Source organism: Pelmatolapia mariae, linkage group LG10_11, assembly GCF_036321145.2.
Source record: "Pelmatolapia mariae isolate MD_Pm_ZW linkage group LG10_11, Pm_UMD_F_2, whole genome shotgun sequence".
In the NCBI taxonomy this organism is placed as follows: Eukaryota; Metazoa; Chordata; class Actinopteri; order Cichliformes; family Cichlidae; genus Pelmatolapia; species Pelmatolapia mariae.
This window is the reverse complement of record NC_086236.1, coordinates 3,424,107-3,437,287: the sequence shown is the minus strand read 5'-3', so window position 1 is coordinate 3,437,287 and position 13,181 is coordinate 3,424,107. Positions and strand designations below refer to the sequence as shown.

The following is a 13,181-nucleotide window of genomic DNA, read 5'->3' as shown; positions in this document are numbered from 1 at the left end:
GCCGGGGCGACCGCAGTGGATTCATAGACGCTGAAACACGGAGGTGAAGGTGTGATGATACGGAACAGCATGACTGCAAAAGGTGTCGGGGAGATGTCATGTATAGATGGCCCCAGAATACTTCCGGTCTCCACAAGCCCGGCACAAAGTCACAAGTTTCTAAAGACAAATTATTAGTTTTTCATGAGATAGCCTGTGGCAGGACAAAGTCGCCCCCAAAATGTTCTGTTTATGTGAAACAAAGCTGTGACTAAAAACCCCTGAAACTCCCATCAGAAAGTTAACCTGCAACCTTTGAACAGCACAAAACATTTACTGGCTCAACAACATGAAAAAAACAACTTCAGCAACATGTCAAACATACGTCTAATATCTGATTTATTTTATACTAAAATAAATTAGGAGATTACAAATCAGAGCAAAAGGCCTTAACTTTAAAAACAATGTCCCATGTTTCTCTCTTCATCTAAGTGAGTGTCACCCTGGGCATAAATATAGCAACTGTACATTTAGCTTCCCAGAAACAATGCATGACAACCCGAGCAGAACCAGTTTGATCTGCATCTGAAATCACCAGAGCTACATACGTTTTTTGGGTCATTAAGATAGGATGGGGCCTGATGGTATGGTATGTTTTAGAGCTTTCTGTGTAACATTCACACTCTAATGAATGCATCAGGACCAGTTCAGACCATCTTGCCCAAGGATCCTTTGGCATCAAACTAAAACTGCCCAGGATCAAACCACCAACCTTCCTCGACCTCCTGAGCCACCTGACAAAAACAACAGCAGCCAGCTCTCACTCCCCATCGAGGAATCAAACCCCGGCAGTGAGACTGTGTAGCATAACACAATCTCACTGCCTATAACATAACTTTCATGTCTACACCATGAATGCATCACAGGAATAAGGGGTGTGTTCGAGGTGTAAGCGGGGCATGACTTCATTACCTTCTTATTACTGAGCCAAACTCGCTCTGCAGTATTGTGTGTTAATCTGCCAATCAGATTTAACTACACAGTTATTGAACTTCCTGGAATGCCATTCTGGGTAGTTCCAGTCCACCGTAACCTCTGGTTATGAAACAGTGATACTGGCAGAAGCTGGTATAAGACAGTTGTGGTGGACAGTGTCTTGCGTTTCCTCCTATAGCCACTGATATCCAGTTTTACTGGCTCGAGACTGTTTTCGTTATCACGTTCACCTGCCACAGAAGACAACCCTGGTTTGACACTGGAGGAGACTCAAATCCCTGGAAGTGTTGGGTAAGAAAGGGCATCTCTGTGCCAATGTTAGTACCTGCTATGAGGTGACAGAGCTTGCCACTGCACCACCGTCCAATTATGAGTCTGGACCCTGTGTTGGGTTTCTGTTTACCAGCACAGTTCCCACTACTTCACCTGCACTGCAAAAAGAAGGCACACTCCCGCCTCTGTCGGCAGAGTCATTTAGAACAGATTCAGATCCACGTGAAGGTCATTTTGTTTTCATCCTGAGCTGCAGGCTCACCAACATGCTGCCTGTGACCAACTCTCTTAAAGACTTTCCTCGTGTCCCGTTGAGCTCAGTCACGCCTGCAGTTTATTTGCAATCCCCGATGCCCCCGAGTGAGCGGAGAGTCAACTCGGTCACCATCTTGTTAAAGGATGATTACAGCAGTACCTCCAGGCTCATGATTCACAAACATGACATCCTCACACCTTCAGAGAAATATTTCTTGGCCTAAAGGAAACTGAGAACATTGATTGTGTAACAGTATGAGTATCTGGCTTTTAAGACGTGCAGTTCAGCACGGAGACAAACACCTTGATGATGGGGATGATTCACCCTGTGAGGTTATATAAAGAGAGAGAGGGAGGCCATACAGTACCGTCTCCACAACTACAAATGTGCTCCTGAGTAATGAAAAGACCTCTGGAGAGAGAACAAAACAGACTTCTCGATAGCTTCACACTTCATTTTGTTCTGTATTTTTATTTTGATGTGATATTTGGAGATATTTTTGTACCACATGCCTGGATTCTTATGAAACCATCACTGAACATCCACTTGTTGAACATGACATCATTTTTTCTCCATATTACTTTTCAGAATAATGTATATAAACCAGGCTCGTTTGTGATACAGAAATTCCCATTTTAATAACGTTAAAATCACTCTGAAGGCAGTGAACGACGGAGATATCAGGAAAGATTAAAACCAAAGCTGCAGAGTGGGAGGAGTCTCGATTTCTGCTGCAACGTTTGAATGGTCGGGTCAGAACTGGGTGTAAAAGATATGAAAGCAAGCATCCATCTTACCTTGTATTGACGGTTCAGGCTGCTGGTGGTGTAATGATGCAGAGGATATTTTCTTGGCCCCCTTGGTGTCCACTGATTGTTGCTGATCATGTTCATCCCTTTATGATCACATGAAGAGATCAACTCTCAAATGCGTGAATTAAAGCAGATAACTCGTAAGCTGTTAGAAATGGCGTGTCACAAATTTAGAGGATCATCATTTAGCCTGGAGAAATAGTTTGCTGCTTTATAAGAAAGCCCTCCGCAAAGCCAGAACATCTTACTATTCATCACTGACTGAATAAAATAAGAACAACCCCAGGTTTCTCTTCAGCACTGTAGCCAGGCTGACAAACAGTCAGAGCTCTGTTGAGCCAACCATCCCTTTAACGTTAACTAGTAATGACTTCATGAACTTCTTCACAAATAAAATTTTAACCATTAGAGAAAAAATGACTCATAATCATCTCACAGATGTAATATTATCTACAGCTACTTTCAGTACCATTGATATTCATTTAGACTCTTTTTCTCCAATTGATCTTTCTGAGTTGGGATGAACCAGTTTCTGTCTGAGTGTGTTGCTGGGTCTGAAGTACACTCCAAGCACGACCCAGCCACACACTCAGACAGAAACTGGTTCATCCCAAAGACAGAACTCCTAAACACAAGCTAACAACATAGTGTATGCTGTGCAGTGCAGCGAGGAATGCTCAGACCTCTACATCAGAGAGACCAAACAGCCACTTCGTAAACACCACAACATAGAAGAGCCACCTCGACGGGACAAGACTCAGCGGTCCATCTGCATCTAAAGGTCAAAGGTCACTCTTTCGAGGACGCCAATGTTCACATTTTGGACAGAGAGGACAGATGGTTTGAAAGAAGAGTGAAAGAAGCATCTATGTCCACTCAGAACTCGCTATTTGTCAGATTCCTCCTGTTTCGCTGTTACATCATGCGAGGTGTCCTTTAGTGTTCCTTCAGTTTTCAGATGTGCAACATCTGAGATCCCTTTCCAGACACCTTAACGCCCACTCACATCCTTTGACCTCAGCAAATCACATGATAGGGTGGGGCTAGGTTTCACAATGGATTCACCTGAAACCTTGGCTGATTGTGACCGATACCCGTTTTGATTAGGTAGAGGATCAATAGGGGGTCCATTACCCTCTTGGGGGACACTGCCATACTTGTTGCCATGCTTACTTGTTCCTAGAGTATTTAAAAGTAGAACAGGAGGCAGAGCCTTCAGTTTTCAGGCCCCTCTTCTATGAACCAGCTTCCACTTTACAATCGGGAGACAGACCGCCTCTTTTCTTTTTGACAAAGCATATAGTTAGGGATCAGATGACCCTGATCAATGTGAGGTGTTTGTAGAATAAGATGGAGGAGCTCAGTGAGCTGACTGAGACCAGAGGGAATGCCATGAGTGGAGGCGACTCATGATGATATAAGACGGGTGTCTTCAGCACAAGCAACGCAGGTTGGTCTCTGTTATGACCCAGGTCATCATTTTTTGTGTTTTTGCTCCTCACACCTCAGGGGGGTGTTGTTCGTTTTCTCTGCCTCTTTTGCTTACGTAAGTTCCGGGTGGAGGCTAACCGCTGGTTGAAGAGTGAGGGGGGCTGGCTATAAATTGGGACCCATCAAGCTCGGCATGGCCTGCCTACTTCCTGCTTCCAAACAGGCTGTGTGTTTAGCCCTGTGCTTTATGTTTAGCTGTGTGTTGAAGTTTCTGTGATCGAAGAACTAGATTGTTGTTTTTGTAAATATTGCAAATAGACCTTTTCTGATTGAGCTGGTAGTTTTAGGGATGGGAAGCCTTCTTTTTTTTTCAAAACCTTTGTTCTAGTGATGGCCAAACGAAGCTTTTAGCATTGAAGCTTGAGTTTAAAAACAATTCATTACTCGAAGCTTTTCAACACGATCATCTCTGGTGACATCTGGTGGCCAAAAGTATGAGGAACAGCTTGAATCTACAAATGAAAGTGTACTGCTTCATTCTGACCGCCCACTCTACAGAGTTCACAGTTCTGTCTGATATTGGGCCATCCTTATGTTGCTTTGAACATGTATTTTTTGGGTGAAAAAATTATGTCTATTTCTTTAATAAATAAATATGATCAATAAACATTTCTTATTTAAACATGACCATGGTTTGGTCTTTCTTTGCTTGTGACTTCTTGATGTTGGTAAATACAATAGATGAAAAAACATATAATAATGTACAACACATTATAGAGTATGCTTCTGCTGTGAGGTTCTCCCTCCAAGTACTTATGCAATTAAATCACTGGACAGCTGGACAGGTGTGTTTATAAATAATATGATATTAGGCCAATTTTCTTATACATATTTTTGACCTGGGCTAGAATTGATTGTGAACATGGTGTATTTAAGGTTATCCTGTTTGGTTTTTATTTACGAAGAGAATTTTTTCCACTGTGCGATGGCCGAGTCTGTTTGTTTTCTTGGAGATAATTTCTCCTGCCTTAGAGAAAATCCTCTCACATGGAACAGACGATGCTGGAGTGCACAGAAACTGGTAGAAATGCAGGTGTATATATACACACACAAAACAAAGGCAAACAACAAGAACAGAAACCTGGCAAACCCACCCAATTGACCAAAATCGCTATCTCTCGCCATCAAAACACAAATCCCGCAAATGATTCACTTCCTTATAAACCACTGAATCGGGCACGGAAGCAGCTACGTTGTAAATGAAGCCTCGAGTTAGTGCTTCTGAAGCAGTGTGTTGTTTTTTTTGACACACGCACCGGAGCGTCACTACATCATGACTTTTTTCTCCTGTAGGTTAGGGAGGCCGTGTTGGTTGCACACGGTTGCTGTGTAGGTTATGAGGCCTGTGTTTTCTTTGGATCTCTCCTGATAGGTTAGTTCTGTTTCATTTCTAGAGCGTTTTGTTTCTCGTTTTGGCCACGCCCACCCAAACGTTTCTTACCTTCCAAGATTAATAAAATATTCGTTTTTTGTAAAGCTGCAAACTCTGTGGCAGCATTGGTCCTTCCTTGGGAACAGGAAGCGGGGGCGTTTTTCTGTGTCGCTCTCTGGTTTCGCAGTTTTCCTTGGCTCTCTGAGGACTGACTGGCATCTAAATTGGATTTTTCAAGCTGCCGTGTTACGTCTGTATTTTCTTATAATCTCAGTGTCGTTCAGAGTTTGCCCAAGCAAAGTGTACCAACACTCCTTTAAGGGTGACAGTGTTTATTGTAGAACTTGTGTTGCTGAGTGTGCCTGACATACACATTTCTATTCATGTATGCAGAAGCAAATAAAAGTAGAGAGTCTGAGGTGTGAAGCCTTGGAGCTTGCAGCCATCTATTAACCCGACAAGGTCAAGACAGTGACGGCATAATGATGACGTTTCCTTGGCAGAAGCGCCGGACACCCCGGTGTGACTCCTTCTGTTGGCACTCGCTGACAATTTTCCACCCAAACACAAAAGCAGCAAAACAAAAAAAGCAGCATTTTCTCCTCCGTCGAGCCTGACGCAGCCTTCCACCGTCGACTGTTTGAGTGTTGCCTGGAAACCTGCTCGGGCTTGCTTACATGTAGTAAAATGGGAACATCGGCACATCCCTCCAACGCACCATCACATCGCCACAGCAACGATGGAGAACGAGCTGGCTTCGGTCCCACATTGCTGTCCTCTCATTGGAGCATCTGCCGGCGTCGTCTTGCTGGCCACGCCCACTGTTACATCGCAGCTTCAAAGCTGGAAGCAGCTGTCAGATCTAAAAGCTTCCCACACCTGGTGCCAATGTGGAGGCTGAAGAAATGAGGCTCAAGATGTTTGAGCAGTACTGTAACTAAACATGTATTTAAAGTCTCTATTGCAAAAATGTGAAACAGTTTGTTGGACCCTCTCTGAGATGTGGAAACACTATTCAGCAGCTCTATGTTTCACTACTTTTATTCAGCTGTATTCAGTTCTCGTGTTTTATGTGAAGGGATCCTTTTTGGTTTGCACGTCTTGGTTTTTCCTCACGTTGTACACTTGGAGAACTTTCTGCAGTTGAACATGTCTGCGTTTTTACTCCGACGCTGGGATTTCAGAGCTGGAGTACAGTGGAGAGCTAAGAGGAGGAACTATGAACTGTCCGTTACAGCGATTATGACGGGGAATGTGCGATCCTTGATCTGGTGTCAAGATGAGCTCAGTGAGCTGCTCTAAACCCAGAGCAAACAGCATGAGAGTAGTTTTATGTGCTCCATGAAGACATGGCTGACCGTGATGAGTTTTAACCCAGAAGATGTTATTGTTTCACATGTACAGTAGTTACCGTGGCCCAAATGTCTCTACAAACCTGACTTCTGGTCCATATTAGGTCAACCTGTGGGTAAAATAAGTCGAATGAAGACCAAATGTTGTCTACAGAAAACTGCACATGTGGACCAAACATTCATTTGTATCTGGCAAGAACTAAAACTTAGTGTCACAGTCCCCGTGTCTACCCGGCTGGCTCAGTGAGGCTACAGGTATTTGTTATTGTTTTTGCTTCTTTCTCGCTCTTCTCCTCGCCTGGGCGGAGCTCATTGTGGGCTCCCACTTTTGGCCAACACACCTGGAAGCAGTTACTCAGCTGCAGCTTATTATCCTCCCACTCCCTGCCACTATTTGAGGAGGCGGCTCAGTTCTTCTCATCACTCGAACGTTGTACTACACACGTCACTGTAACATCGGGTCAACCTAATTGTGATTTCTTGTATTTTTTTTCTGGCTTTGATTTCTCGTCTGTTATGTACATAGATTCCCCGATCCCATCCTCAAACCCTTCCGTTGGATTATCCGAACGTGTGCAAGTTTGCACAGTAGACGGGAGCGAGTGGAATGCAGAGAGTGGATCATTAAGCATGGAGCCCCTGGATTCGCCTCACATTCTGCATATAGTCACTAAGTGTTTATGTGTCTAAATAAACCTTTGCCCTTTCCTTCAAATCTGCACTTGAGTCTGTTCTGTTATTTGTGACACTTGGAGCCCAATCCGGTCTTTAAGTCCAACGTCATTATCCGTGTCTGGGCCCAAACTCTGCTCCAGGTCCCTAAGTCAAACGAACACTGCGGGATCACTGAGAGTTGAAAAACTGTCTGAATTCTTTCATCCGTAATAAAATGTTCTGTGTGGCTGCTCTGCCAGGTGTAACAATTAAGTTTAATATCCAGGTATCCATGAAAACTGAATTTATGAAATTTAACGGAGTTAGAAGTTAGGAGGGAGTTAGGTCGCTAGCTTCCATCTAAATGTAGTATAGCATGTTCTGACTGAGAGATATCTGAAACAAATTAAGACGTACAGCTCTGCTATCACTTCCTACATAAATTAAGACAGGACAGTAAACAGCAGTGACGTTTGTAGGGTTACTGAAGCTGGGCTGGCTGGTATATAATGATGTGCTACGTGATCGCTAGCTACACAGCTATGTTAGCATAATAAGCTTCTAGGCCCAGGATACGCGTTTATTAAGGCTGTTGTGTTTTTTACATGTTTTAATGCTTTGTATCTTGTTCTATTTAATCTCAGCAAGCCCCTAAAAACAGTCAGTAATCACTGTCGGCTTCTCTCGGTTTTTATTACTGCTAATCATTTTAAAGCTGTTTTTAAAACCTTACGATGTAACTACAGCTCAGCCCATGCAGCAGTATATTAATGACTAACCTCGTATTGTGGATGGATTATCTCAGTTGTTCTCCCGACTGACGTTCGGTCTGTTTACAGCATCCTGCCATGCAATTGCATTTGTCCCAAAAAATGCAATCCTTTTTCCTTGGGCTTTTCCCCCCTGAACTTTATTAAGCAACAGTATACAGAGAATGTACACAAATTAACATATGTAACATATGCCAGGGGGTGTAATGTAAAAAGTTACATACATTCAAATAATTTGTAATTAGTACAAATAGTAATTGTTTTTATAGCCTTTTTATTAAGTGATCTACTAAGCAATTTTATGTAAGATAGAGTATTATTATAGTAGTGTTTAAAATTAGGCTTTTGGCTACTGTATTTGCATTTGTGGAAATAAAATTTAGCTAAGATAATTAACAAGTTTATTATAAAGTATAGATCTTCTTTTTTTGCCTTCGAAAGAAACAAAATACAACATTTTCCATTTCAGAGTAAAATCCTTGTAGAGCTGTCCAGTACGTCAGTGAGTCTACTGAAGTCTGTCCAAAACGTTCTAGCATGTGAACAGATCCAGAAGATCATTTTGGCTTCCACAAAATCCACAGATCACATTTATGTCCCTTTTGACCAGAAGTCAGGTTTGTAATGATTAGCAGGATAATATTTATGAAGTATTTTGAATGAAACTCCTTTTGCTTTATTCGTTACAAGATACTTGTTAGGAGTTGTCCATACTCTTTTCCAAGTAATGTCACTGACAAAGGAATTGCAATAAGAAATCACCTGTGGAACAGAGATTCTCTCTGGAAGCATTTGGAGCAGCCTTCGAATTGGGACAGCCTTCCTCGCGTCGCTGTGACGTAATCGGCCTTCAAATGCGGCCCTGAATGGGAACGCAGCTTATGAATGAGCTTTTATCCACGTTCACCTGCCGCTGATCACGTCATCCGCCGGTCCCAATTCCTAGACCGCATCCTTCGGAGACCGCATTTGAAGGTCTATTACGTCACAGCCAGGCGACGAAGGCTGGCCAATTCGAAGGCTGCTCCAAATACGTCCTCCATTTTCCCGGATCCTACCCCAGAATTCATAGCGCGGCCCAGCCAGTATCAGTTTCCTACAATGGCGGCAGATACAGAGTCGGTAGAGATGGCATCGGAGGAAACCTACATTTTTAAATGTAAGGTATTTTTGAAGTAGCGATACAAATGTTAAGATGTTAAAGTTAATGTGAGTTTAATTTTAAATGTTAAGGTGAAGTTGTTGTTTTTTACAGTCGTTAAACATACGTGACTGTAGATGACAGTCCCGCTCTTTTTTAACATAAAGGTTAGTTTGAATATTACGCTTTCTGGGTCACAAAATAAACTTAGATTTGAGCTGTGTCCAAAGTCAGGGGCTGCATCCTTAGGAGGACCCGGCTTTCGCGGTCCATGTGGGCCGGGTCCTCCGAAGACCGAGAAGGCCGCAAGTGCGAGGCTGTGAAATTGGACGGTCTAGCCTTTACATCTGCGTCACCAGCTGTCTCGGTGGAGTTTAATATAACATGTTTATTAACCCGAGGAGCGAAAGACCGCGAGGGCTTTGGAAACGATGTGCCGGGAGCTCGCTTTCCTCACCGGCTGTAGTGAGGCGGCTAGCTATCGAGCTGGTTCGTAACAGACGTCTCCGAAAACGTCGGAGCACGTTTGCAGATATGCGCTATCTTAATAAATCGAGTAGATATTTGAAGTTAACACAGCTAGCTTCTCACCTGAACATATCTTAAAAGTTTATTTTGTGACCCAGAAAGCGTAATATTGAAACTATTAAAACGCATTGTTTTCGAACTCAGGTTAAACATGATATATAAGTCACTTAGATAACTTAAAAATGTTATTGTTTGGCTTTATTAGTGTTTTATTTGTTCCTGAGTAAATCGGTTTGGCTGAGATTACAGTTATAGTTTTCACACAGCTGAATAAACGTTAAACAGTAATGTGAGATGCTCGAGAATTTACTCCTCCTTTTATATTTCAGGGAGCAAAGAGCAGACGGCTGAGTTTATTAAACTCCGCGGAGACAACGAGCACCTTTTCACCGGTGCTAAACACTCAGCCGCTCTGGGTTGGAGGTACAGTAACAGTATGCAGTTTTTAATCTGTTAAGCATGAGGGAGAGTGCTTTTTAGTTAGTACATTTTGCTGTGGATGCTGTTCAAGGATTAACGTGATTGACATGTTCTGTTGCTTTCTGTCTGTTAGGGCAGTTCTTGAGAAGATGGGCCTGCTGGGAAAAATCACCCCGTTACAGGCCAAAAAAAAATGGGACAATTTAAAAAAAAAATACAAAGTATGTACAGTCGTATTCAAATATGGATTTTTAACTATAAGTTATTAAACGTATTCATGTAAACGTGTACTGTTGCTGTTTTTCTTAACCACTTTTGATTTCCTCTGCCTTTAGGATTGCAAGTATCCAGGGTCAGGCGAGGGAGGGAGTGAGAAGCCCACTGCTGCTACATGGCCCTGGTTTGCCCTTATGGATGAGGTGTTAGGACAGAGGCCTTCCACCAGGCCTCAAGTCCTAATTACCTCCATCCAGGACAACACTCCAGGTCCCAGTTCAGCAGTAGGAAACCAAGCGTGGGATCTGGAAGAGCAGGAGGATGATGGCCAGCTGGAGCCAAGAAGGGAAAAGAGAAAGAGGAACTGGGAGAGCGAGTTGTTGGATTTGATCAGAGAGGATATGAGATTGCAGAGGGAACTTGAGGAAAGAAGAGCAGAGGAAGCAAGACAGAGAATGGACAGGCTGTTTGGGTTATTGGAAAAACTTGTTGAAAAAAAATGCGTAAAGTTCTGTAAATAAAAGTCGCTGTGAATGCTTCAACTTTGAGTTATTTTTTTCAAACTATGTACAACATTTTTAACTTGATTATTAACATGTATAAACAGAGTAAATAACATGAAAAAAACTCAACACATTTTGTAATTATTATTAAAGCCCAGGATTAACCTGAGTGTCCCAATATGCACAGGTACTTTTAACCAGGCCTGATCTTTGGCTGAGCAGGAAGTCTCTGGCAGTGCTGCTGAATCTGCTGGACCAGGACCAGAGAGATGGAGGTGCCACAAGTGAGACCTTGGTTTGTGTTCCCAGCCAGTAAGTGGAGCATCATACAGGGTGGTCTCCAGAAGGTGTTTAGGGATGCTTGTTTCCACTGTCCACCGCATCATCTGGGTTCACAGGGCTGATGTAATCAATGGCTGCCGTGTCACTAAGATTTATTCAGAAAAATGCAAAACAAAGTGGTGCGAACAATCATGTTAATAAAGCTGTAACAAGTAGTGTTGTACAAGCAGATTACTTACATGTTCACAATCATCGTGGTCCAGGGGTGGTACCTTCAGGGCAGATGGCTGGTCCTGCCAGAGAGCACCACTGACTGCCTCCAAACCTTTCTCCCCCTCATCTGGCACATCATCTTCGGGCTCATACTCTGGGGCCACGACATCACCAGCACAGAGGCAGATGTTATACAAAAGAGCACATGCTGTTATGACCTGAAACAGATGTTTAAGGTGTTTATAGATGTATGTACGCTAAAGTTCCCATTATGTCATTTTAATTATTCAAAAAACAATGGCACTACATTTTAATGACTTAGAAGGTGTGGTGCACCTCCAGCGCTTGAGGGAAGATGGCCCGGAACCTCGTCTTCATCATTCTAAAAGCACTCTCTATAATAGAGCGTCCGCTGGACTCCCACACCTTGGAATGGGACATGACTCCAAGATCCTCTGGGGTCTGAGGGAGGTGGATGACCTGATGGCAAACGGCCACCACCTCCTCTGTGACCCTGTGGAAGATGCGGTGAACAGTGGCACGAGGTATTGCAAACACTCTGGAAACAACTCTGTGGGATGCTTCACTTGCCAGCCAGAAAAGAAAAACAAGGACCTCAGTTGTGGCACCCCAACCATGTCTCCGATTCTGGTTAATCAGATTCAGCAGCACTTTCAGAGACTCCCTGCTCAGGCGAGAATCAGGTTTAGTGTCCTCATTATTAAATAACCTGTCCATGACTGCAGTAGCGGTTTTAGATACGGGCGACACGGGCGGTTGCCCGGGGCAGCGTCGTGGTGGGGGGCGGCATCACGGGCATTGGCAAAAAAAATAAAAAATTGCTCGTACTCATCCTGCCCCGACATCAGCCAGCGCATATTGGGAATGGCACAGGCACCGATCGGTTTTCTATCGCCCATTTGCTGGGAGTAAGGGCGCCCTCCGTTTGCAGGGTGCGCCTGCTGCTTGCGGCACAGGGAGGAGAGGGCGGGGCGGCGGGGGATTCTCTGGCTGGCTGGAGCAGCGTCTAATAACCCAAAATAAAACAAAATAAAAACAAACCAACAACACGAAAACACCAGACATTATGATACAGACTTAGAATTTGCACCGATGTTTTTCTATACATGAAAAGTGAGCGTGAGAGCCCTCGGTGCGCCTGCTGGCTGCTGAAGTCAAAGTAAACTTTATTGTCATCTCTGCTACATACAGTCCAGTATATAGAGAGACGAGACGACGAGGCTCCAGTTACAGCAGTGCAAGTAAACGAACAATAAATATTTAAGAGTAAAAAATTAATATACACTTTAGGACTAGGGGTAAAGGGATCAATAACAATTTAAAATGTATATTTTATATTTTGTTGATTTAAAGTCTCACACAACCCATTTTTAAAGTTTAAAAAAAGAGAAAGAAGAGGAGGAGTGTAGTCTAGCAGTCGCTAGAGGCCGGGGATGGAGCCTGCCTATTTGCCTGATGCGCTGTCAACTTTACGCAATAATGCGAGAGGTGGAATTGCTTGCTTGTTTATTAAAGTGCTTGAAAAGTTTACAGAGCAATGTGATCGGCTCGCGATTCAAACTCTTAAAACATCACAGCTCTAATGCAACAAGGGGAAACTCGTTGTGCTGCGGATCAGAAGGGCGCCGAACAGGCTAGGACCGCCACTGCATGACTGGGACACTCAGGTTAATCCTGCAGTACAGTGGTCTGCTCTGGTGAAGGAAAATATGGAAAATAACAGAAATTGTTTTATTCTCCCCCTTCCCTCCCCCTTCCAAACACATCTGATGTACTTATGTCTTCTTATGTTGTGAGATGTGATGATTCATGTGCTGAGGTGTTTTTTCTCTTCTCAAACTGATCTCCCTTTAGGAGCTCAGTCTGGGTGGATGTTCTTTTTTCTCCTCGTCTTTCCTCATG

General features: G+C 43.4%; 1 protein-coding gene across 2 annotated transcripts; it reads left to right on the top strand.

Annotated features, from left to right (window-relative positions):
- Positions 1-8,817: 8,817 nt before the first annotated feature.
- LOC134636887 (uncharacterized) lies at positions 8,818-10,802 on the top strand. Of its 2 annotated transcripts, none has more exons than XM_063487134.1 (4): positions 8,818-9,114; positions 9,954-10,047; positions 10,178-10,265; positions 10,380-10,802. In XM_063487134.1, exons 1-4 carry the CDS (start codon positions 8,841-8,843, stop codon positions 10,779-10,781), a joined length of 858 nt encoding a protein of 285 aa, XP_063343204.1. In that variant the 5' UTR covers positions 8,818-8,840; the 3' UTR covers positions 10,782-10,802. The 2 variants fall into 2 exon arrangements, with proteins under 2 accessions (XP_063343204.1, XP_063343205.1); XM_063487135.1 differs by lacking the exon at positions 8,818-9,114 and adding an exon at positions 9,351-9,585.
- Positions 10,803-13,181: the final 2,379 nt, after the last annotated feature.

Coding starts and splice junctions, on each gene's coding strand:
- LOC134636887 (XM_063487134.1), top strand. CDS start 8,841: ATGAGCTTTTATCCACGTTCACCTGCCGCTGATCACGTCATCCGCCGG. Junction 10,048..10,177: donor TCAGCCGCTCTGGGTTGGAG/GTACAGTAACAG, acceptor TCTGTCTGTTAG/GGCAGTTCTTGAGAAGATGG. Junction 10,266..10,379: donor ATTTAAAAAAAAAATACAAA/GTATGTACAGTC, acceptor CTCTGCCTTTAG/GATTGCAAGTATCCAGGGTC.